This window comes from Wyeomyia smithii, chromosome 3 (assembly GCF_029784165.1).
Source record: "Wyeomyia smithii strain HCP4-BCI-WySm-NY-G18 chromosome 3, ASM2978416v1, whole genome shotgun sequence".
Taxonomy (NCBI): domain Eukaryota; kingdom Metazoa; phylum Arthropoda; class Insecta; order Diptera; family Culicidae; genus Wyeomyia; species Wyeomyia smithii.
Window position 1 is genome coordinate 165,417,697 of NC_073696.1, and position 23,515 is coordinate 165,441,211.

The following is a 23,515-nucleotide window of genomic DNA, read 5'->3' on the forward strand; positions in this document are numbered from 1 at the left end:
CTAATATCAACTGCTTGGGGCCTATTACGGCAGGTAAACTTTTATTTTCTGCAACAGGCAATGATCGATCTTATGAACGCCATGTTGCAGGCAAAATCCATGCTTGGAGCCATTCAAATTGGAACAAATTTTACAATTCAAATTGTTTCTAATTAAAAATTTTACAATGATTTTAAATAAAACAATCAAAATTTTAAAATGCTCGCTCATTGAAGCCCAATGAGAATGAGCTTTTTAATTTTTTAACAGCAAATAATGTGCACATTGCAATTATTACTGAAACATTTTTGAAACCTAACATCAAATTAAAATATGATCCCAGCTACGTGGTGCATAGATATGATAGAATTCACGGTTCCGGCGGTGGAGTTGCAATTGTTATTCATCGCCGAATCAAACATCGTGCCCTTCCCCATCTTGAGACGAAAGTTATTGAAACTTTGGGAATTGAAGTTCAAACTGAACTTGGGATTTTATTTATTGCCGCAGCATATTTACCATTCCAATGCACACGCGAGCACAAAAATTATTTTGAAGGTGATTTACAAAACCTCACCAGAAATCGTTCAAATTTTTTGATAATCGGCGATTTTAACGCTAAACATCGATCAAGGAATAATTCTCAAAGTAATTCCAATGGCAAAATTTTATTCAATGATTGTTCCTCAGGATACTATTCTATTTAGTCTCCGAATAGTCCTACATGCTTTTTTCTGTAAGAAATCCACCAACAATTGATTTGGTGCTAACAAATCAAAGTCATGTATGTAGTGAATTGATCACACATGCTGACTTTGATTCTGACCATCTTCCAATAACTTTTTCTTTATCACATCAGTTTTAAACCCTATGAGCTCTGTTTTTAATTAACACAAGGCTAATTGGGAAAGATACAAAACTCATACTGAGAGAAATTTCAATAATGAGCTTGATTTGCAAAATGAAGTGAATATTGATTCCGCTTTGGAAGCATTAAAATGTGCAATTGTTGATGCCAGAAATTATTCTGTTCCAAAGGCTCAAATGAAATTTGATTCACCAATAATTGACGAAAATTTTCAACTTCTAATTCGTTTGAAAAATGTCCGCAGACGTCAATATCAACGTTCTCGTAAACCTGTTTTAAAACCTATTAATAAAGATTTACAGAAAAAGATTGAGCATAGATTTACTCTTCTGAGAAATCAACATTTTGAAACTAGAGTTGAAAATTTTAAACCATATTCAAAACCCTATTGGAAGCTGTCGAAAATTCTTTAGAAACCTTCAAAGCCTATTCCAGTTTTAAAAGATGATGAATGTTTTCTTGTATCCAATGAACAAAAGGCTCAAAGACTTGCTCATCAGCTTAAGAGTGTTCAGAGCTCAAATTTGAATTTTGTGAGTCCAATTGAAAATGAAGTCACACGTCAATTTGATTTAATTTCTTTCCAGAACTTTTTACCTGCAGAAATAATTGAAACTAACTTGAATGAGAGCACCTGGTGACGATCGAATCTTTAATATATTAATCAAACATCTCCCTAAGAGCACAATGGAATTTTTATTGAAAATTTTCAATTGCTGCTTCAAAATTGCATATTTTTCCAAATTATGGTCAAATGCAAAAAATTACTCCAATTTTAAAACCGGATAAGAATCCAGCTGAAGTTTCAAATTATCGACCAATCAGTTTGCTTTCTTCAATAAGTAAACTGTTTGAGAGAATTATTCTTAACAGGATGATGTCACACATCAACGAAAATTCAATTTTTGCAGATGAACGGTTTGGATTTCACCATGGGCATTTCACTACTCATCAATTGCTCAGAGTAACTAATATGATACGAGCTAACAAATCTAAAGGTTATTCCACTGGAGCGAAAAAGCATTCGACAGTGTTTGGCATAAAGGTTCGATTGCGAAATTGCAAACTTTTAATTTTCCTATTTTTATAATCAAAATTTTAAAAAATTACCTTACTGGTCGAACTCTGCAGGTTGATCATCAGAATTCAAAATCTGATAGATTTTTTATTTATTTTTCTACTCTTTTGCATACCCGATTAACGTATGCACAGGTAGCAGGTAGTTCGAACATTATTTCACCTAATGTTGGTAATTCGAAAATGACCGTTAACATGTGAGGTAAACCAAAACCGGTAGAAAATAAAAATACATTGATTAGCCCAGCTAATATTACTACCGAAAAAAAATTTTCTCTAATATCAACTGCTTGGGGCCTATTACGGCAGGTAAACTTTTATTTTCTGCAACAGGCAATGATCGATCTTATGAACGCCATGTTGCAGGCAAAATCCATGCTTGGAGCCATTCAAATTGGAACAAATTTTACAATTCAAATTGTTTCTAATTAAAAATTTTACAATGATTTTAAATAAAACAATCAAAATTTTAAAATGCTCGCTCATTGAAGCCCAATGAGAATGAGCTTTTTAATTTTTTAACAGCAAATAATGTGCACATTGCAATTATTACTGAAACATTTTTGAAACCTAACATCAAATTAAAATATGATCCCAGCTACGTGGTGCATAGATATGATAGAATTCACGGTTCCGGCGGTGGAGTTGCAATTGTTATTCATCGCCGAATCAAACATCGTGCCCTTCCCCATCTTGAGACGAAAGTTATTGAAACTTTGGGAATTGAAGTTCAAACTGAACTTGGGATTTTATTTATCGCCGCAGCATATTTACCATTCCAATGCACACGCGAGCACAAAAATTATTTTGAAGGTGATTTACAAAACCTCACCAGAAATCGTTCAAATTTCTTGATAATCGGCGATTTTAACGCTAAACATCGATCAAGGAATAATTCTCAAAGTAATTCCAATGGCAAAATTTTATTCAATGATTGTTCCTCAGGATACTATTCTATTTAGTCGCCGAATAGTCCTACATGCTTTTTTCTGTAGGAAATCCACCAACAATTGATTTGGTGCTAACAAATCAAAGTCATGTATGTAGTGAATTGATCACACATGCTGACTTTGATTCTGACCATCTTCCAATAACTTTTTCTTTATCACATCAGTTTTAAACCCTATGAGCTCTGTTTTTAATTAACACAAGGCTAATTGGGAAAGATACAAAACTCATACTGAGAGAAATTTCAATAATGAGCTTGATTTGCAAAATGAAGTGAATATTGATTCCGCTTTGGAAGCATTAAAATGTGCAATTGTTGATGCCAGAAATTATTCTGTTCCAAAGGCTCAAATGAAATTTGATTCACCAATAATTGACGAAAATTTTCAACTTCTAATTCGTTTGAAAAATGTCCGCAGACGTCAATATCAACGTTCTCGTAAACCTGTTTTAAAACCTATTAATAAAGATTTACAGAAAAAGATTGAGCATAGATTTACTCTTCTGAGAAATCAACATTTTGAAACTAGAGTTGAAAATTTTAAACCATATTCAAAACCCTATTGGAAGCTGTCGAAAATTCTTTAGAAACCTTCAAAGCCTATTCCAGTTTTAAAAGATGATGAACGTTTTCTTGTATCCAATGAACAAAAGGCTCAAAGACTTGCTCATCAGCTTAAGAGTGTTCAGAGTTCAAATTTGAATTTTGTGAGTCCAATTGAAAATGAAGTCACACGTCAATTTGATTTAATTTCTTTCCAGAACTTTTTACCTGCAGAAATAATTGAAACTAACTTGAATGAGAGCACCTGGTGACGATCGAATCTTTAATATATTAATCAAACATCTCCCTAAGAGCACAATGGAATTTTTATTGAAAATTTTCAATTGCTGCTTCAAAATTGCATATTTTTCCAAATTATGGTCAAATGCAAAAAATTACTCCAATTTTAAAACCGGATAAGAATCCAGCTGAAGTTTCAAATTATCGACCAATCAGTTTGCTTTCTTCAATAAGTAAACTGTTTGAGAGAATTATTCTTAACAGGATGATGTCACACATCAACGAAAATTCAATTTTTGCAGATGAACGGTTTGGATTTCACCATGGGCATTTCACTACTCATCAATTGCTCAGAGTAACTAATATGATACGAGCTAACAAATCTGAAGGTTATTCCACTGGAGCGAAAAAGCATTCGACAGTGTTTGGCATAAAGGTTCGATTGCGAAATTGCAAACTTTTAATTTTCCTATTTTTATAATCAAAATTTTAAAAAATTACCTTACTGGTCGAACTCTGCAGGTTGATCATCAGAATTCAAAATCTGATAGATTTCCTGTCAGAGCAGGTGTGCCTCAAGGTTCAGTCTTGGGTCCAGTCCTGTACAACATATTTACTCCAGATCTTCCTGATTTGCCTCAAGGATGCACAAAGTCATTGTTCTGCGATGACACAAGCATTTCCGTAAAAGGAAAAAGTCTTCGTGTCATATGCAGTCGATTGCAGAAAAGTTTAGATATTTTTTTTCTTTCTACTTGCAAAAGTGGAAAATCTCTCCCAATGCTTCTAAAACTCAAATGATAATTTTTCCACATAAGACTAGGGCTTCTTTACTCAAGCCAAACAATAATCACATTGTCAGGATGAATGGGGTTATTTTTAGTTGGTCTGACAATGGTAAGTACTTGGCACTAATTTACGATAAAAAACTTATTTTCAAAGAGCACATTGATAGTATACAAGCAAAGTGCATCAAGTATACGAGATGTTTATATCCTCTCATTAATCGAAATTCTAAACTTAGTTTAAAGAATAACCTTTTGATTTACAAACAAATTTTTAGACCAGCAATGCTATATGGGTCATTCCATGTCAAGTGCCCGAGGAAATTCATCGACCATCGCCGATTTCGACCAAAATTTGTGAGTCGATGTATTTTGGGCCGGAACTTAAAAGTACAAAGTGTTGTACCGGTTGGTAGACCCCTCGGCCAATGGGACTGCCTCCACCTTTTGCGAATTCAGCAAAACACCTTTTTTATTTTGTGAATATCTCGGGACCCTGAAGAGCTACAGGTGATATTGACATATCATTTTGAAGGGTTTTAGATGTAGAATCGAACTACGTGATAAATTTTTTTTCTGCAGTGTTGCATTTTTTTCGATTCAAAACTTAATTTGCAATTTCCTCGAAATACCCCCCCTTCGATTTTAATTTGAACCACGCCAATGTGTTTAGCAGACGATTTTACATAGGAATCACTCATCAGTAAAAAACAAAATGTCGCGTTCCAGAGATACAGCATTTTCAAAATTGCAAGATTGTTGATTTTGTCTACGCACGAAACCGCTTCTACGTAAACTGCCGCTATCCTAGCAGGCGTTTGTGTTATCGAAGATATGTTCCTTAGAGGAGCATCCGTTAATGATGTAACGCAAAAAATACCGTTCTAGAATCATTTTCACTACAGGTTACAGGAGAGTTTTGACTACATTTTTCGTATTTAAATTCAAACTGTTTTTTGGTAAATGTACACTTTTGTCCATGATTTGAATTTTGAAACTGATTTAAGATTTCATTTCATAATTTTGCATATTTACCACATGTTCAAACAAATCTCCGAACGCATCCAAAATATTTTATCATAACCGAATATCTTAATTTGCTCATATCATAGCACGTCATAGAGCAAGTAAGCCTATCATAACATTCATCTGCCTATGTTCTTCTTCTACTTTTTACCCAGGATTAGAGCGGAGGTGGCTTTTTCTGTTCTGTTATTTGACACAGGCTTCGCAGCCAACTGTTTAGTGTACAGGACAATTGTGAGACTACTGCTATGATCCTATTGATAATAACAGTCTTCTCCCGATTTTTGCCAATAAGTTTAAACATGTTAGTTGTGATAGAAGTGGTCCCCGTGGTTCTGTGGTTAGCGATGTCGGTCGGCTAGCTCTCTCACACGGTTGTGATATCGGGTTCGATTCCCGATCAGGTCGAGGATCTTTTCGAGCTGGAAATTTTCTCGACTCAGCTCTGGGGCACGATGTATCGTTGTACTTATCCTACAACATACAAAATGTGCCAAAAACAATATCGATAACGAATTCTCTCAACTAATCTAGTTGATCGAGATCGCATTAGCCCCCCAGGCTAGCGTGCGATATTGTTATTGTGATAGAAGGATCCCCCCTCTTATTGTTTTTTTTCACCGCTTTGTTTGTTTATGGTCATTTTTAATTCTTAGTCTTGTCTTTTTCATTTATGATACGATGTATGTTTTTAGTAATAAAATTTGCAAAATAAAGTCATTGGTGTGGGGTGGGGGGAGTGTAGTTTGTTATAAAGCTACGTAATTATCTACAGGGGGTCTGAGTTTGTGACGAAATGCTATGGTGGTAAATGGGGAAGGGGGGTAACAAAAACCTAAAAAATAGCTACGTCATTTATGCATGCTCCCTTAGTAGCTAGTAAATCTCATCGCGTAAGCTGCTGTGATAACCAATACCGTTTTCCAGCGATACAAATTTGTTTTAAATACAATCCAATTAAACACACCATCTTGAAGAATGAAATGACTGCACACGTGATGAGACACATTGTTTACAATTTTGAAATCATAGTAAACCTTAAATCAGGAAAAAACATGACCATTCGCCTGTTAGGAAACGGTTTTAAATTTAGAGAGGATGCTTTACAATGTGTTAAATCAATAAAATGAAGATTCATGTGAAAAGTGTAACCAAAACTCTCCTGTAACTTTTCGTGAAAATGATTCTAGAACGGTATTTTTTGCGTTACATCATTAACGGATGCTCCTCTAAGGAACATCTCTTCGATAACACAAACGCCTGCTAGAATACCATTGAGATAGCAGCAATTTATATAGAAACGCTTTCGTGCGTAGACAAAATTCGAAATCTTGCAATTTTGAAAATGCTGTATCTCTGGAACGCGACATTTTGTTTTTTGCTGATAAGTGATTCCTATGTAAAATCGTCTGCTAAATACATTGGCGTGGTCAAAATTAAAATCGAAGGGGGGGTATTTTGAGGAAATTGCAAATTAAGTTTTGAATCGAAAAAAATGCAATGTTGGCAACACTGCAGAAAAAAATTTATCACGTAGTTCGATTCTACATCTTAAACCCTTCAAAATGATATGTCAATATCACCTGTAGCTCTTCAGGGTCCCGAGATATTCACAAAATAAAAAAGGTGTTTTGCTTAATTCGCAAAAAGTGGAGGCAGTCCCATTGGCCGAGGGGTCCACCAATCGGTACAACACTTCGTACTTTTAAGTTCCGGTCCAAAATACATCGACTCACAAATTTTGGTCGAAATCGGAGATGGTCGATGCATTTCCTCGGACACTTGACATGGAATGACCCATATGCTGTACCGATCTGGTCAAGTTGTTGTTTACCAAGGAAGAAAACGCTTCAAAGGATTCAGAATAAAATTCTGAAAGTGATTTTGAAGCGTCCTCCTTGGTTTGGTACACTCGAATTACATAGACTTACTGGTGCTGAAACATGCGAAGCTATGTCAAATAAAATTATTAACAATTTTCGACAAAAATCGTTGCATTCCTCAATTGCTACGATAAGCTCTCTTTATAGCCAATTAGTTAGCAATTAAGTTAGTTGTAAGTTTACTTCCTTTTTTGACAAGTAGGTTTAAATCCCTACGAATGATAAGTCCTATTTGCGAAAGCCAACAAATCCTAACAAATAAAATTACAAATTTCTAACAGTGTTGAGAAGTCACCATTTGTGATTGGACACTAGAGTGGCCATATTTTTTATGACCGTTTTTGAAACTATCGATCTTAATGAGCGCCGGGCTGAAAAAGTTTCCTTTTGACCTTTACAATAAGCCACGAAAATTTGAAGTTGATCGGAGTTTATTTAATGGACCCACAAAGCGCTTATATTTTAAAAATCGATTTACATGAAAATTGTACGGAGATTTTTCTTTTTTTAACATATATCTCTCGATAAACGTATTCAAATACACTTGTATTTTCATAAAACCGCTCTAAAATTATCCTAATTTAAGTTCAAAATTATCTAAAACTATTGGTGTTGTTAAAAAGTTCGGAATTTGAATGAGGTGGGTATTTTTACGGTATGAATCAACAACATGCAATATAAACCAAAGTTCGTTTTCATTATTGTTGGAACACGGTTAGAACTTTTCATGAATTTAACACCATGTTCTGTGGCGTCTTTATAGCAAATAATTTTTAACAGAAGTTTGCTATTCCTCATTATTTTTTTAATCGGCTGGGTCGAAAAAATCAATATTTAGTTTAAAACTCGAAAAGAAAGCATTGGTTTTATATAAAACGAGATGGGATAAGTGGTCATCCACATACCACGTGGACAGATTTTTAACAATTTTGACCCCCCCTCCCCCTCCGTGGGGCCCCCCAAAAGCTGTCCACGTGGTATGTGGATGGCCCCTAAATTATAACTGTTCAGGATTTCAATGCTTGCGACATTCGACATCAGCTATTTGAGGCCAAACGGTATTGAAACCAAAAATGGTCGACTTCGAGCCACCACTTCGAATTTTCAAAGGCACAAGACTCGGTAACAGGTGAAGCGTCATCTGTAAAAACGCTGTTTTATGTTTGCTGCGGTGAAGCAAACTTATAATAGCGTTTTCACAGGGAATGCATTATCTATTTCCGAATCTTGTACTTCTGAAAATTCGAAGTGGTGGCTCGAAAATGGCTGTTCGTGGCTTCAATATCGTTTCACCTTAAAAACCGCGTTTAATCGCCTGATCATTTTTTGTTTAATTTCAAGCGGGATATCAAGCCAATCCAACTTATTCTGCGCTTGAATGCCACAAGCGATTCTTCATCTTTTCAGTTACACCGTCTGAAACGACTATCAATTTCGAAATATGCGAAAGAATCCCGTAGAAAATTCATAACTTGAAAATTCATTAATTGAATAATTCGTACACCTGAAAAACACCTGAATGTAAAGTTTGACTAAAAAAGGGACATTTCTCGAATGCAATTTATGGTCAAAGATCAGAGCAAATATTTCCTCAGCAAATAAATTTTTTGCCATGAATCTTGCGTGTGATAAGTGAAAAAGGGTCGCTTTACAAAATTGTAACTTTAGGAAATGTAAATGCTAACTCCAAGAGCACCTCATAATCGCCGCGAACTTGATTGCATAAAATTGCTTGATTCGATTGCAATCTTCATCGAATCATTTCGAGCGAACTTTTGGATCATTGAAGCTGTGAATAATGTCGTTTGATGCTCTTGTAAAATGGTTGAAGAAAGGTATTTAAAGTCCGATGCTTTTGTCATGTAATATATTTTGCATAAAAGTGAATAGATATGATATGAAGGACAAGTAATATTGGTTAGTTTTCGAAACTTTTCCGAAATATTCCACTAGCGTATTATGAACCTCTTAGGCGATATTTTTACCGGAGCTTGAATCAATTTTAAGCGCGCCTAAGAACTTTTCTGTTCCATCGTAACTCATAAGAATTGCAGTTCGATCAACATGAGATCTACCGACTTTATTTGAAAAAAGAAAATCACCGTCCTAGTGAATTTAGATAACTAGTGCTAAACTGTTTCATAGAAAAAAAATAATACTACTAAAATTAACATTAAATCCATACAAAGAGCTCTTAATAACTTAAATAATTTTGCTTCAGCAATCCGATATTGACGGTTCACTTCATAATCACTGAGTGGTAGCTTCAAATCCTCTAACGAATACAAGAGATCATTCATTTATTACGTAACGTACTCAGAAGAAGGGGATATTAAATGAAGAGTTCCATTGTGCGAGGCCCCCATGCAAAATTGTGTTATTCAGGGATGGAAGGTATTGCTAAAATTGAGCGTTACGAAACATGTGAATGTCCCCAATGATATGGTTTCATGATTAAAGAGTATTTTGACGCAAAATATACACCTACTTTAAGAAACTAAGGCAAAAAACTTCTCAAAGGGATAAAAAAACCGCAATTTTCATGAGTATCTAGTTTTTTAAATATAAGCGTTATGTGGGTCCATTAATTGAAGTCGGATCAACTTCAAATTTTCATGGCTAATTTTTGGAGTAAAAAGGAAACTTTTTCCGCCCGGCGCTCATCGAAATCGCATGATGTTACAAAAATGGCCACTCTATTGGACACACATACTCATTATTTACTAATATTTATCATAAATATTTAAGCTACTAACAAATCCCCCCCTTTGAAAAAAAAGTAATTTTTTCACGATTGCGAACTATCACGAACCATCTGGCGTTGAACACTCAGCAAGCAGAGAGCATTCAACCGCTGCTCAACCATTGTTGACCTCAGCCAGGTTTTCACCCGACGTAATGTGCTGAATGAGTGCAATTTCCAGTGGCGTCTCGTGGATTTGGATATTGACTGTGCACTCAAGATTGTCCCATACAAACACCTACCCCCTCCCCTCCCTCTTCCCCAGTGGACAGCACCAGAAATGTACATAATAAAACACATGCATTGCATTTATCTGATTTAGTATTCATATTTTCTAGAAATCTATCATTAACTGTCATAAAAAGAAGCAAATTTATTTATAAATATATCGTCTTCAAGCACCAGGGGTGGCATTGCGCATTTCGTTTCGTGTAACTCGAACAAAACTAAATGATCGCTGGTAAGCGCTATGTTTCGTTTTTCGTATTTTTTTCGACTTTGCGGGTTAGATGAGCTGAAGGACAAATAAATGACAATGAAAGCTCCTTTTGAGCTCAAAGAAAAACTGGCAGTATGTGACGTGCTCGAAAATAGCGAAAATCGTTCGAATCGAGCTGCACAATGCCACCACAGATTTATTCTCAGAAATTCGCCCCTTCATGGCCGAGGAAAGATGGTCCAAATCCCCATATCCATCCTTTATCCACACGCATTTATTACTAGGATTTTGAAGCAAGAGACACGGCCAGCAAAATAGTTTACCACGTGTCTGTGACCCGCACAGCCACGTTGCATCATAAGCGTTCACGTTAAATTTTCGTGTAATTGTCATTCCACCTCTGACAAACGTTGACTTGAGATTTTCTAGCTTTGGTCAAGGAACTTGCATCTTTGTGACCAAAAGCTTATCTTCTACAGTTCGTCTTAAGAATGGCTTGTTTAGAAGGTTTTCAACAAGGCTCCATATTTATTTTAACGTACTGCATTTGCCTCTTGAAAAGTACTGAAAGAAAATCATTTCATTCTACCACCCAGGCAATACAACATCGCGTGTGTGTTACATACAATGGCACCGAGAGTATTTTCAGTAGCCAATACTAACACCGGTCTTAGGCCCTTGTCATGCAGAATGCGGCGAGGCGCGAATAGCGTCAAAACAGTTCGTGATGTGCTTGGACGCGCGTAATCGTTTTCATTGTTAATATTATTCCTTACTGTCACAAATGACACTTGCCGCATACTGCATGGCGAGGGCCTCATTAAGTTTCCCACCTACCCATTCTCTCATGAAGCTGCATTCGATGCTTGAATGAAGCAGCATGCGACTTGCGGAGAGTGTACAACGTTGTCAAATTTCAACGCTCTCCGTGTTTGTTCTCATCTCTTGTTGATTGACGGGAGTGCACGGAATCAACACTAACACATCTTGCAAACCAAATTCACTGGTGTAGTGTACGTAGTGCACAATAGGACTGGCAATTTCAATTGTTTTCTCAGTCGCAGGAAAGAACGAACGGACTTTAACTAGCAGGTCTACAATATCCAGCCCTTCCAAGTTCTTACGATCTGCTCACATGCTGCTGCAATGTTGATACCAAACTTCCACCTCTCCAACAAAATTGCCAACTTCGTGAAAAATTACGAAACTTTCGGTTTTGCGCTTGAACTCGTCCAACGACATGCGTATTTAGCGGGATGCAGCAAGGACAACGCGTAGGCAGGTGCATTATCTTCACCGAACCGTGTTTACTGTGAGGTTACAAGAGAATATAGGTAAGGAATTGTCACAGCTCGGTTCCAATACTCCAAGTTAGTTGATGCAGGCGGATTTGCCTAGTACTTTTTCCGCTGCAATGTCCTTGGTGGATCAACTGTAAAACTTGTGCAATTCCACGCAACAAGCATTTCAATCAATTATCAATTTAATCTGGCTGATACTTTACACAGATGTTTCTATGGGCTAAAGATGTCGTTTTGTGCTACTAGAGTTATTGAAAACAAAATTCTGCACCAATGTCAACAACTAAGGGGGGGGGGCAACGCCACCCCCTGCCCTCCTCTGGCTGGTCTTGGGTATTTCCGGTGGGTGCTCTGAGATTTCTAAGTTTTCGTAACCACTCATAACCAGTCTTGGCATACTCATAGTGGCTCATATAATTTGCACAGAACACAGAAGCATGTTGAAAAAAACGGATGAGTTGATTATTTTTTTCGCACGCTGGAAACAAATGCACACTGTGTAAAGAAAGCCAAATACGCAACATCAGAAAGCTTGTATTGTGAAGAGTAAGCGCATAAAGCTCTCGCAGAGAGACTTTCTCGATTGCAACTGATACAATATAGATAGCACTTTTATTACTCATTGATAAGGGCACTATGATGAAAATTCTAGCTGGTTGAAAACTTTTTTGGGCTCTGCGCTATGTTCACTGTGTTATTCTCACTGAGTTTTTTTTATTATTACGGTGCAGGTTTATGATAAATTTAGCCCAGACACAGTTAATTCACTCAACCGCACCAAAAACACCATATCAAAAAGACTGGGAACTCTGCCTGAGATTGAGCAGTTTTGGTAGCGCAGTCTTTTGAGTAAAGTGGAACTTACGCACGCCAGTGTGTGTGCTGGCGATGCGAATGCAAACCGAATGCGCAGGCTGGACCACCACATACGCACATTCTGTCTTCGCAGCGATGTAATTACTAGCACCTTCATAGCAAACTTCCACCTTTAACAGATGGAGTGCGCTGTTTAATTTGATGCTTGTCATTTGTATTTTTTATTTGCTCATCACAATGCCTGCTAACAAACTGATGTGATGCAATTTATGTGTTGAAAAATGCACAAAGATGAGTAAAAGAACAAGACTGCTCATAACACGTACCGTACTGTATCAAATTTAGAACACTTAAGCTCTGATGTAACTTCTTGCACTAAAAAATCAACGAAAATGAACGTTTTCATCGATCCTAAGGGTTTAGCATGTTGGTTATTTTATTGTTGTTGCAATTGAGTGCTATTTATATAGATTTGAATACGTTTTTTACATGAAAATAAAAAGAATTTAGAAATCGGCTTTGATTCAAATTCCGAACACTTCAACGTAATCGCTAAGAGATAGATAGGCAAACCGTCTGAACACTGACTGTCACTTTTTTCAACGCCTGCTGTTACCCCGGAAGTGGCCTTATAGTAAAGAGCTATACATCACTGGGTGAAGGACATTTCAAGGAACAAAATGGTATATAATAATCATTCATTTTATTACACCAGCTATAATAATTCGACTTTCATTGTAAGTTTGAGACTGTTCGAAGTTTGAATCAAAACGGTACTACGATGCAACGAACCAGCTTCGCTACCTAACGATGGGTACAAGCTACGGACAATCTCATAAATATAAAAATCTCTGCTGATTTTTACCCGTTGCAAGGTGTCCAGATTTTTGAACATGTATCTAGATAGGCAGATTTAATGTCCAATTTTCCAGATTTTTCATAAATGATCTAGATTTTTTCCAGATTCTTTCTCTGTTTCCAAAAAGGTTATCAATGTTTGTTTATGAATGACAGCGCAGTTTCATTCATTTTTTAGTCTCTCCTACTAACATGTAAGAAGATTTGGGTTGTGAATTTGAATATCTCTGCGGCCAAATCGCGAACTAAACTGAGCGTCAAGTTGAAGTTCTTATTACCAAAGTACTGAACATTATATTCCATGCAATAAATACATAGCAATTGTATTTTTATATGAAACCTATGGTTATATTCAAACTGAAATATCACAAAAACACCAAAAAACACTTCTTTCAAATTTTCAGAAAATAAAGATTTTTTGATGGACAAATTTTAGAAAAAATCATGGTTTGCTAATACTTGCTACCCGCTGAGATATCTAATTCACAAAATTATGTTTTTTTTCAAATTTTGTGAACTATTTCCACTTAAGTACTTAAGAAACTGCTGTACTCGGAAGAAAACGACGTAATTATTAAATTTCTATCGAGGAAAAAATTGTAAGAAATTTAAAAAAAATAAATAAAATTTCGTTCCGCTAGATTCCATTTCTGGCCCAGTGTGCAGTGTCACGCGATCAGCACACTCAACTCCAATAGCGGCATATAAAACATCTTTCGCACAAAATGACTTCTTGTTCATTGTCCTGACCACTATTGCAAGAGTTTTGTTGCTACTTTAGTCAGTAGACTCATCGATAATGATGGAAAAGTTATTTTCCCTCATATTAACTACTAGCTCGCCATGTTGGGTTACATTTTTGTTTTTGTTCTTCCAAACCTTATTTTTGTAATAACTTTGGCTTGGTTGATTAACCTTTAAAGACATCAGGAAGTTTATCCGCAGCAGCGAGAAGAGCAACATTATATTCGCCCATGAACAAATCTTGAATTCTGCCTCCGTAATCTTATCAATAGTAGGAGAGTTCATTCATTTTTGGTTCTGTCAGCGTCGCAATCCTCGATTGCTACAATGAGCTCTCTTTATAGCCAAAAAGTACCAATCAAGTTAGTTGTAAGTTTATTTCCCTTTTCTGACAAGTAGATTTAAATTCCTACGAATGAGGGACGAATGATGAGCGGTCGTGCACAATGCCCGGTGTAAATGCATTTTTGACCCGGAGAGTTTTACTCAAATAAATGTTTCCGGAATGTTGTGACTTCGTGAGGTATACCCAGATATTTATTTACTGTGGCCGTTCAGTTCAAATTAGTTTCATTAAAAGCGTAAAGCTTTTGAGAGATTATATCAAACTAGTGTCGGAGATAGAGTTGACCCCAACATTACACTCTCATGGAATATGGGACCGAAATAGCTTGTTATTAGGCTGCAGCTGATGCATACGAAGGCATATTTGCGATGGATACGATGCGATGGATTAAGTACGTCACGCAAATTTTGATTGAATTTCACTCCCCCTCCCCACCTTGTTACATTTTGTCACACAATAAAGACCCCCCAGGAGAAGTACGTCACGTAACAGCAACTCCCCTCCCCTATTAAAAAATTGAATTATAAGTGTCCTTCCCCAAACTGCCTGCCTGTAGGTCCCGAGGTTCGATACTGACCTAACAAGTCAGTCGTCACTGACTTTACTTTACTTTTTTGGCTAACCGGTCACCGGTCTAGGGCCGAACGAATTAGAGTTCTCCAGTCTCCTCGTACACCAGCAGATCTTGCATCTTCTTACACCGCGCACATCCACCGCGTGCGGAGCCTACCACGGAGTCGACGGCCTCTTCCTGGTTCTCTACTGAAGATAGTTTTGGCGGCTCTCTCGTCAGGCATATTAACAAACTCTATGAGTTTTTAATTATAAATCTTTTAAAATCCGAATACCGAAAATTTTGATGATTTTTTTTAAATGTCATATGTCAATTAGCGCACAAAGGCGCAACCTGAAACTCTCAGGGCTGAAAGAATATTGAACTAGATGTATGTAGACAAAATCTCAATCCGGAACTCCTTGGAGCTTTTACTCTGTGAGTAATTTTGTAAAATTCTGTAAAATTAGAAATAAATACTGTTTTGTTAACTATATAGAGTTGACGCACTTCTCAACAAGTTGCTGAGAAAATTTTACCTACCCCTGGCAAACTTCATGCTGTGAGGGGGTTAGGCTCTGTGGATTATAATGTGGATTATAATTACGGTTAACGTTTCGTTAACCGTAGTTGGAGTGAGAAAAAATGAGGTTGGGTGCGGGGTTAGAGTTGAAAACCGTTCAATATTCCTATCGCTTTTAATTGTGGCTGCCAGGTTAGCTCCGATATCACAGAAAAACTCGTTAAATGCCGAGCAAACAGAACGCTCATCGGTGATGGTAGTAGTAGCATCCATTCGGATATGAATGGGTTCCTTTCGGTTGTGCTTTTTCCCGATGACGTCGTTAACAACTTTCCAAGCGTCTTTTTGACTAGCCCTTTCGATTAAGTTATAGTAGTAGTTACGCTTCGCGACTGTTTTCTTTTGATGCAACAATTTCGAAACGTGATCGAGCAGTTCGGATGTGTGCTGATCAGTGGGATATCTCCTGTGCTTTTTCAGCAAACGCTCCTTCATACCAATTAGTTTCCAAATCTCTAGCGACATCCAAGGACAATGCCCCTTCACTTTCGCTTGCACAGTAACAGTGTTAGTGCATTGCGTAAGACAAATGTTGTAACATTCAACTACGCGAGATAACTTTTCACTAGCCGTCAAAGTCTCAGGTAGCGTCTCGTAAAACTGAATAAACATTTGACTTAGACGAGAGTGGGCTACAATTTGTTTTTGCAGTGTTTTTGTGATCAGCTTCCGAGAGAACGCAAACGAGGACACGATCAAACTGTGGTCACTTAGATCGTTATCAATAGTTTCATTGACGACGGTATTGGCAAGTGGGATTGAACAGATGACGTGATCGAGAATATTCCCGCTGACAGATCTTGTTGTGAATGAATTAGTAACAGCGACATTGTATGACGTCAGCAGTCTCAGATACTCGCGCACGACGTTGTTCGAAAGTAAATTTGTTGGAACGTTCATATCTCCGACTATGATGCAATCTTCTATTTCGCTGAGTTTGGATAGAAAACGTTCAAGCTTTTCGAAAAAAAAGCTTCTAACTGCATAGGATGGGGGTCTATATATCGCATGAAAGTCTATTTGTTTTCCGGAAGAGCGTAACTTAAAATGTATGTGATGTAAACCATCCTCAAATCTGTTTAGACAAACATCAACCACAAATCATTACGCACAAACACAAATAACACACACACAACACACAATATCGCACGCTTAGCCTTGGGGCTAATAGCGGTCACGATCAACTAGATTAGTTGAGAGAATTCGTTATCGATATTGTTTTTGGCACACTCTGTATGTGTAGGATAAGTACAACGATACACCGTGCCCCAGTGCTGAGTCGAGAAAATTTCCAGCTCGAAAAGATCCTCGACTTGATCGGGAATCGAACCCGATATCACAACCGTGTGAGAGTGCTAGCCGACCGACATCGCTAACCACAGAACCACAGGGACCACATACAAACACAAATAAACCACCGTTTGACTCATCTCTACAAGAAAACAGACCCGTGTATCCATCTAATTTATACACAGGACCGATCTTGCTTCACCCAAGTTTCGCATAATACAACAACATCAACTCGCTTACTGTACCTTTGTAACAATTCACTAACGCAATCAAACTTCGAAAGATCATTGATGCCTCTGATATTCCATTGAATAATCTTCAGCGTGTTTGCATTATCTACAGACCCTTTATTTTCAATGCAATCATTGATGCATTCGAACTTGTTTGTATTGTTATGCCAAATGTCTTCGAAAATTTTAAAGAGAATCAATTATGGACTCTTTTGGTCCACCATAGGTGGGTGCGTTAATTGAGATTGACATTTAAAAAAAATTATCAAAATTTTCATTTTTTTAAATCTCCAAAACTACAGGCCATAACCTCTTGTTTCTGCGGAAAAGGTCAGTGTTTGAAAGATTGGAAACTCATAGAATTTGTTAATACACTTAGAGAATAATTTGAATGGAAATAAAAGTTTTTTGTCCATTTTATCAAAAAAATGAACATTTCATACACTGTGGCTTCTTGAATAGTTGCGACTTTGGAAGAGTTGCATATTATTTGCTAATACACAACTTTGTAAAAGAAAGCATCCTTCTAAATTAAAAAAAATAGGAAGAAAAAATTAGTACTAGTTTTGTACAAGATTTTCATACAAGAATATTCTTTGGTTATTCTCATGAACATTGCCGAAAACACTATCTCAAAAAACCAATACGATCCGGAGTTATCAATTTTGTTTTTTTCGGAACAGATTCTGTACTGTACAGTTAAGAGATTTTTATGAGAAAGTACAGATTTTTCAAATGGCTAGAAAAGTTTAGACTAAACCTTGTAACAGACTCAGTTACGATGCAATGAACGTGATCTCTTAATCTGAAAGTTTCATTGGCAAGCGAGCTCACAGTTCAGAACCAATATAAACGGAGTCAATGCAGTCACAGTTTTCTCAAAACAATGAACAAACGTCGTTGAAGTTGTTCTTCACACGTTAATAAAATAAACAACTGTGTTTCTATGGAACAGATTTTTGTCGTAAATATGTCTAGACTAATGAGTTTCAGTTTGGTTATTCATCAAAAGGAGGTAAACCAAACAATTTTTTCAGTCAATTTTGTATTTTCAAATATTTTTTATGTGACGTCACCCAACGTTATACCCTCCCCCCTCTCCCCTACGTCACAAATCGTCACGATTTTTTTAATCCCCTCTCCACCCCATATGCGTGACGTACTTTTGGATGCTGCCTAAGTTCGTAGACTGCACTCGCAAAAAAAGGTATGTACATCTTAAAGAGTTTGAAATTGGGCGAGACTACACTGCAGTTTTTAATTGAGACCAAACACCTTGTACTAATTTTGGATCAGAAACTTAGCTGGAATACACATTTTGAATATATCATCTGTAAAGCTACGAGTGCCCTCTGAGCTTTTGGCAGAAATTGAGGATTAAGGCCAAGTATGGTTAATTGGTTGTACCAGGCAATAATAAGGCCAAGAACAACGTATGCTTCGATAGTGTGGTGGCCTAAAACTAAAGACAGGTTAACGCAGAACAAGCTTGGCAAGTTGCGAAGGCTAATTTAAAACGCAATGCATAGTACACCGTCGACATGAAACATGTTGATTACGTTGGCGAAATTACAGGGTATTGAAGCCCTATCCTGTTTTGATCCTTATCGATAAAGCATAGCTGCTAAATACATTAGTCATTCCGCCGAATCCAACATATGTCCTCGATCTTGGACTAGTCTTCTCCAACTACCCTTTTCAGTTCCATTCTCCAGTTTGTCGCCAAGTATTGAACTACGCTCAAAGATTCCAAGTGCTCACCAGTCGGTCTCCTTCATTGGCCAGCACTCGTGGCTAAAGGCGTAGAGTAGCACCGGTAGAATCAGCGTCCCGTAGAGCGCAAATTTTGGCAAGTCAAATGCCTTGTATGTTTACTGTTTTTTTGCCCGTCGTATAATTATTTATTTATGAGAAGTTCTAAGTGAATCAAAACTAAGTTTCTTACTATCTTGTGACAAGTTTAAATTTTTTTTAATGATATCAATTTTAGTGGATTTTTTAAATTTTTCAAACATTTCCCTTACTAAAACATAAAAAACCTTCTGAAAAAAAAAAAACACTTGAATCAGAAGGGTGTAAATATCTGTACAAATGTCATATCAAATATGCAGCAATAATACTGCGAAACATAACTTTAACAAATAAACATGCCATTGATAATTTTATTTTTTTTTAGCTTTAAAGGTGAAACTCTTGGTAAGAAGAACAATGAACCAATTGGTAGAACAAGGAATAATGCCCTGTAAGCATTGACACTAATATTAATTTTAAAACATTTTTTCACTTATATTACTAATTTCAGCTCTAAAAACATCTCCTGCAATTTATGAACAACAGCGGCAACTTGAAAGGGCAAAAACAGGAGATTTATTGAAAGCAAAAATTAAGCAAAGACCAGATAGACTAGAACTTGAGAGGAGACATATTTTGGAACATCAGGAAGGAAACATTGATCCTAGTCTGGCAGAGAAAAAAAGAATGCTAGAAAAGGCTTTGCTAGTAGATCATCTAAACTCTAAAATATCTCATCGGCCAGGACCATTGGAACTTATTGAAAAAAACATACTCCATGCAGAAGAGCCAATAGAACGAATAGTTAAAGAAGGTCTGGTTAACTATACTTCTACTGATGAAGCGGCATCATTGCTTAGTCCAGAAAGTATGATTTGTACTGAAGAAGATTCTCTGAGTTCCGAAGGTGAAACAAAAATTGGGCCTATTAACGTGTTATTCTTAGCACAGCCGCAAGAAACAATTCCTGTTGAAGCTATAATAACAGCATCATCGCTAAAGCAAGACAAATCCTTGAATGATGAATCGGGAAACATAAATAATTATGCCGCGTTCATAGGTTCTGACGTGTGTTCCAGAATGGAAAATACTGTCGATTGTTCGAGGAAAAATAACAACGGGACACTAAAAAGTGAAACAAAGGAAAAGAATAAGAAGAAAAACAAGCATAAAGTTATATCTAAGGCTCGCTCGATCAAATTTCATGAATACAAGGGTCCACCCAATGCGCAGAAGCAATCTTCCGTGCCAATAGATAGTGGAGAGACAAACTATCAACTTATAATGAAGCAGCAATATTTGCTAGAGTATTTGGAAGAAATTTGCAAGCATCCGCCGATGTTACCGGCGAGTTCTAAAATGTCATTTTCCGCTTTAAATAAAGAGAAGGATACAGGCTCATCTTTACAGGGAAATGAGGGTACATCTTTAAAATTACCACCGGATCCAACAACTGAAGTTTTGAATAAATTGAAAGTTTTTCAACTGAAACGTTATTGTAAAAAGTATAACTTGCCAGTATCTGGATCAAAGTCAACCCTGATTGATCGATTGAAACCTTTCCTACATCTAATGGAGAGAAGTTCCGATTTCGATGGAAAGAGTGATGTTGAAGTGTTGGCTACTGTAAGCTCACCAGTACTCACTCAGAAAACTTACGACGGGACTGAGGAAAACCTTCTAAAGGAACAGCAAAAACGAATTGCAGAACTCCAAAAGCAGTTGAAAAAGAGTCAGGAAGAGTTGGAGCAGATAAAGTTAATACAAATGCATACGCATCAGGACTGTGCGACTAAACTTCTGAACCAAAGTACTGATGTGCTTATGGAACCCAAAACGGAGGCAATTGTATTGAACGGATGTAGAAATAACGTAGATAATATAACTCCAATGCATACTGAAAACATTCTCTCTAATATGGACATTAAGATTACTGTGCATATTGATCCTGATACTACAGATGTACACCGTAAAATCGATCACACTTATACTGATAACGGAATACTTTTGAATGTTATAGACAATCAGCATAGAGTTCTTGACACGAATAAAACTTGTGAGGAACAATGGAAAACAAATGCTGCTAATGATGTTATTCAGTGTGATAACGACTCTGGCAAAATATCAGAATTTGTACCTAATAATGAAACTCTCGACAAACTTTTGGGTCAAGTTCAACCTGGAATTCCTAATTCGATTGAAAAAAATAAACAAGGGTTCAAGGGTGCTGATGCAATTACTTGTCAAATCCATTCTGCCAACACCAAATCGCTGAACGATTGCAATTTACATAGTCCATTGGTTTTGAACGATTACAATGATGTGAATTTATTAGATTTTCATATGCACATTGATGATACTTGTGACAATGGAATTGTGATTCCCCATACAGAGGGTTCTCAGTTTTCAGTAAAGCACTCTTTGGACAATAATGATATTCTGAAGAGAATTAGTTTTGAACCGGACTTGCTGACTGAGAGTAATGGTTCTATACATGAGCACAAATCCGATAAGCATATTTTCAATGATTTTGATGGTCTCCGTTTCGTGAATAGTGAATCGTATCCCAATATACTTACCACTCATCTTAATAGTATTAACATGGGAGATTCGAAAAAGTCCAGAATATCTGACACTTTACATGATGCCAACAAAAACTATAGCTCAAATTGTGCAGATATAACTAACTGTTCCCTTGACCCTTCAAAAGATCAAGTAGCACGATTTTCACTACCTAGTACATCATCGCATGTTAAACGTATGGGCTGGCATTCCAGCAACCCTTACTATGAAAGTAATAAAACGAAGAATACGCAACCTGACAATTTACAAGAAAATGGCCAGATTATAGAAAATGGCTCTAATTTAACGCAAGAAAAATACAATCGTGTCAAATGTTGCTTTTCTGATACAGGAAAAATTAGTAGTAATGAACTGTCTGCTAATTTAAATAGCAACAATAATATACGAGCCGGGCACATCAGTCCAATGGATTTTGATAGCTTGCTATCAAATATTGATTTACCAATAACTAATCAGAATTGTGATCGAGGATTACTTGATTCAAATCAAGAAAAATTGTTATATGACCTGCAGCAAAATAGTTTACTTGATTACTTAAATGATGATTATGGTATGCAAAATGATTCGATAACATGTGAAATAAACAATACCAGTTACTGAATATTGCATTACACTTATTTAAATTTCCATATCAATCCGTGTTTTAAAAAAATCTCATTGTATGCAAAAGCAACGTCAAGATGCTTACCCCTCCTTAAGAAAAGGTAGCCTTCGTCTTTCCATATAAAATGTGATAGGGGTAAACAGGGTAAGACCGCCCACCGTAGTTTCAATTCCAAGTTATATAATAATTGAAAAATTTCCTCAATAGACATGTTACAATATAATAACATAACATTTTGCACCGCTTTCCGCTTTGATAGTGCACGAACGGTCACAGAAATGATCAAAAACAACATTTCAGCTGGCAACCGGTCAATGCGCTAGTGTTTTGCGGCAACGGGACTTAAGGCTTTACTGTCTAAAAATCTATTGTTTCGTTTGTGAATTTACGTTTAATCGGTTGCCTAAATATGTCTTCTTTCGGAAATATCGAAAGCCGTGAGTAATTTTGACTGCTTTTTCGGTGAAATATGAAAATGTTCCACTGGGGGTAAGGCCGCCCATTATACATGGGGTAGAACCGCCACGTATACAACTGTTTGTTTTTTTACTTCAAGACCCAAATGCCGCGACACTACAAAGGGAACATTGACAGGATCAGTAATGCGATTTCAAGCCACATAGACAACGATGTTAATCGACTTTTCTAATAATATTTTTTTAACAAGACTAATTTTTGAAAGAAGTAAACTTGTGTAAAAATTGTCTTAATGAGCAAAAATAATTGTATAGCCAGGACGGTTTATTTGATCGGTATGACGTCTTTGGCAAAGTAGAAAATAGTATTTTTGCCCTTCCGAAAAAAGTGTGCACTGTACAAAAAAAGGAAAGATAAAAAAAATTTAATAAAAAATAAAATTTTTAAAAATATAATTCAAATTGATTTTATGATTATATTTTTGCCTGAAAAATCTACAAAAGGTTAGCTAAACTTTGATGGTTGATGGATCGTGGAGAAAAAAAAAATAATAGCTTAAATTTTGTGAAGATTTTATTTGGCCGGTTTGTTTGATTAGTATAGAGTCGCTGGTAAAGTTTCAGATAGTAATTTTGTTCTACAAAAAAAAAAAACATTAAAAAAATTTAAAATATTAGCAAAAAATTCATTATTGTTTTTATTACTCTATATATAATAATTCTTCGAAAAACTCCCAAAGACAGGTTTACTGAGTATTTATTTTTAGCTTAAAGGCAGATATATTATAAATTATATATTCAAATCTTGAAAAACCACATTTCTGAAAAATCTATTTATTGTGAAAACCAGAAAAAGGTGCCCAAACAT

At 36.3% G+C, this 23,515-nt stretch overlaps 1 protein-coding gene across 1 annotated transcript in view; it reads left to right on the forward strand.

Moving 5' to 3' along the window:
- Positions 1-22,228, forward strand: part of LOC129730686 (uncharacterized) — a 139,066-nt gene extending 116,838 nt beyond the window's left edge. Inside the window, exons 3-4 of the mRNA XM_055690215.1 lie at positions 19,430-19,495; positions 19,556-22,228. Coding sequence (XP_055546190.1) covers positions 19,430-19,495; positions 19,556-22,227 — 2,738 coding nt within the window. The 3' untranslated portion in view covers position 22,228. The remainder of the gene's footprint in view (positions 1-19,429; positions 19,496-19,555) is intronic.
- Positions 22,229-23,515: the final 1,287 nt, after the last annotated feature.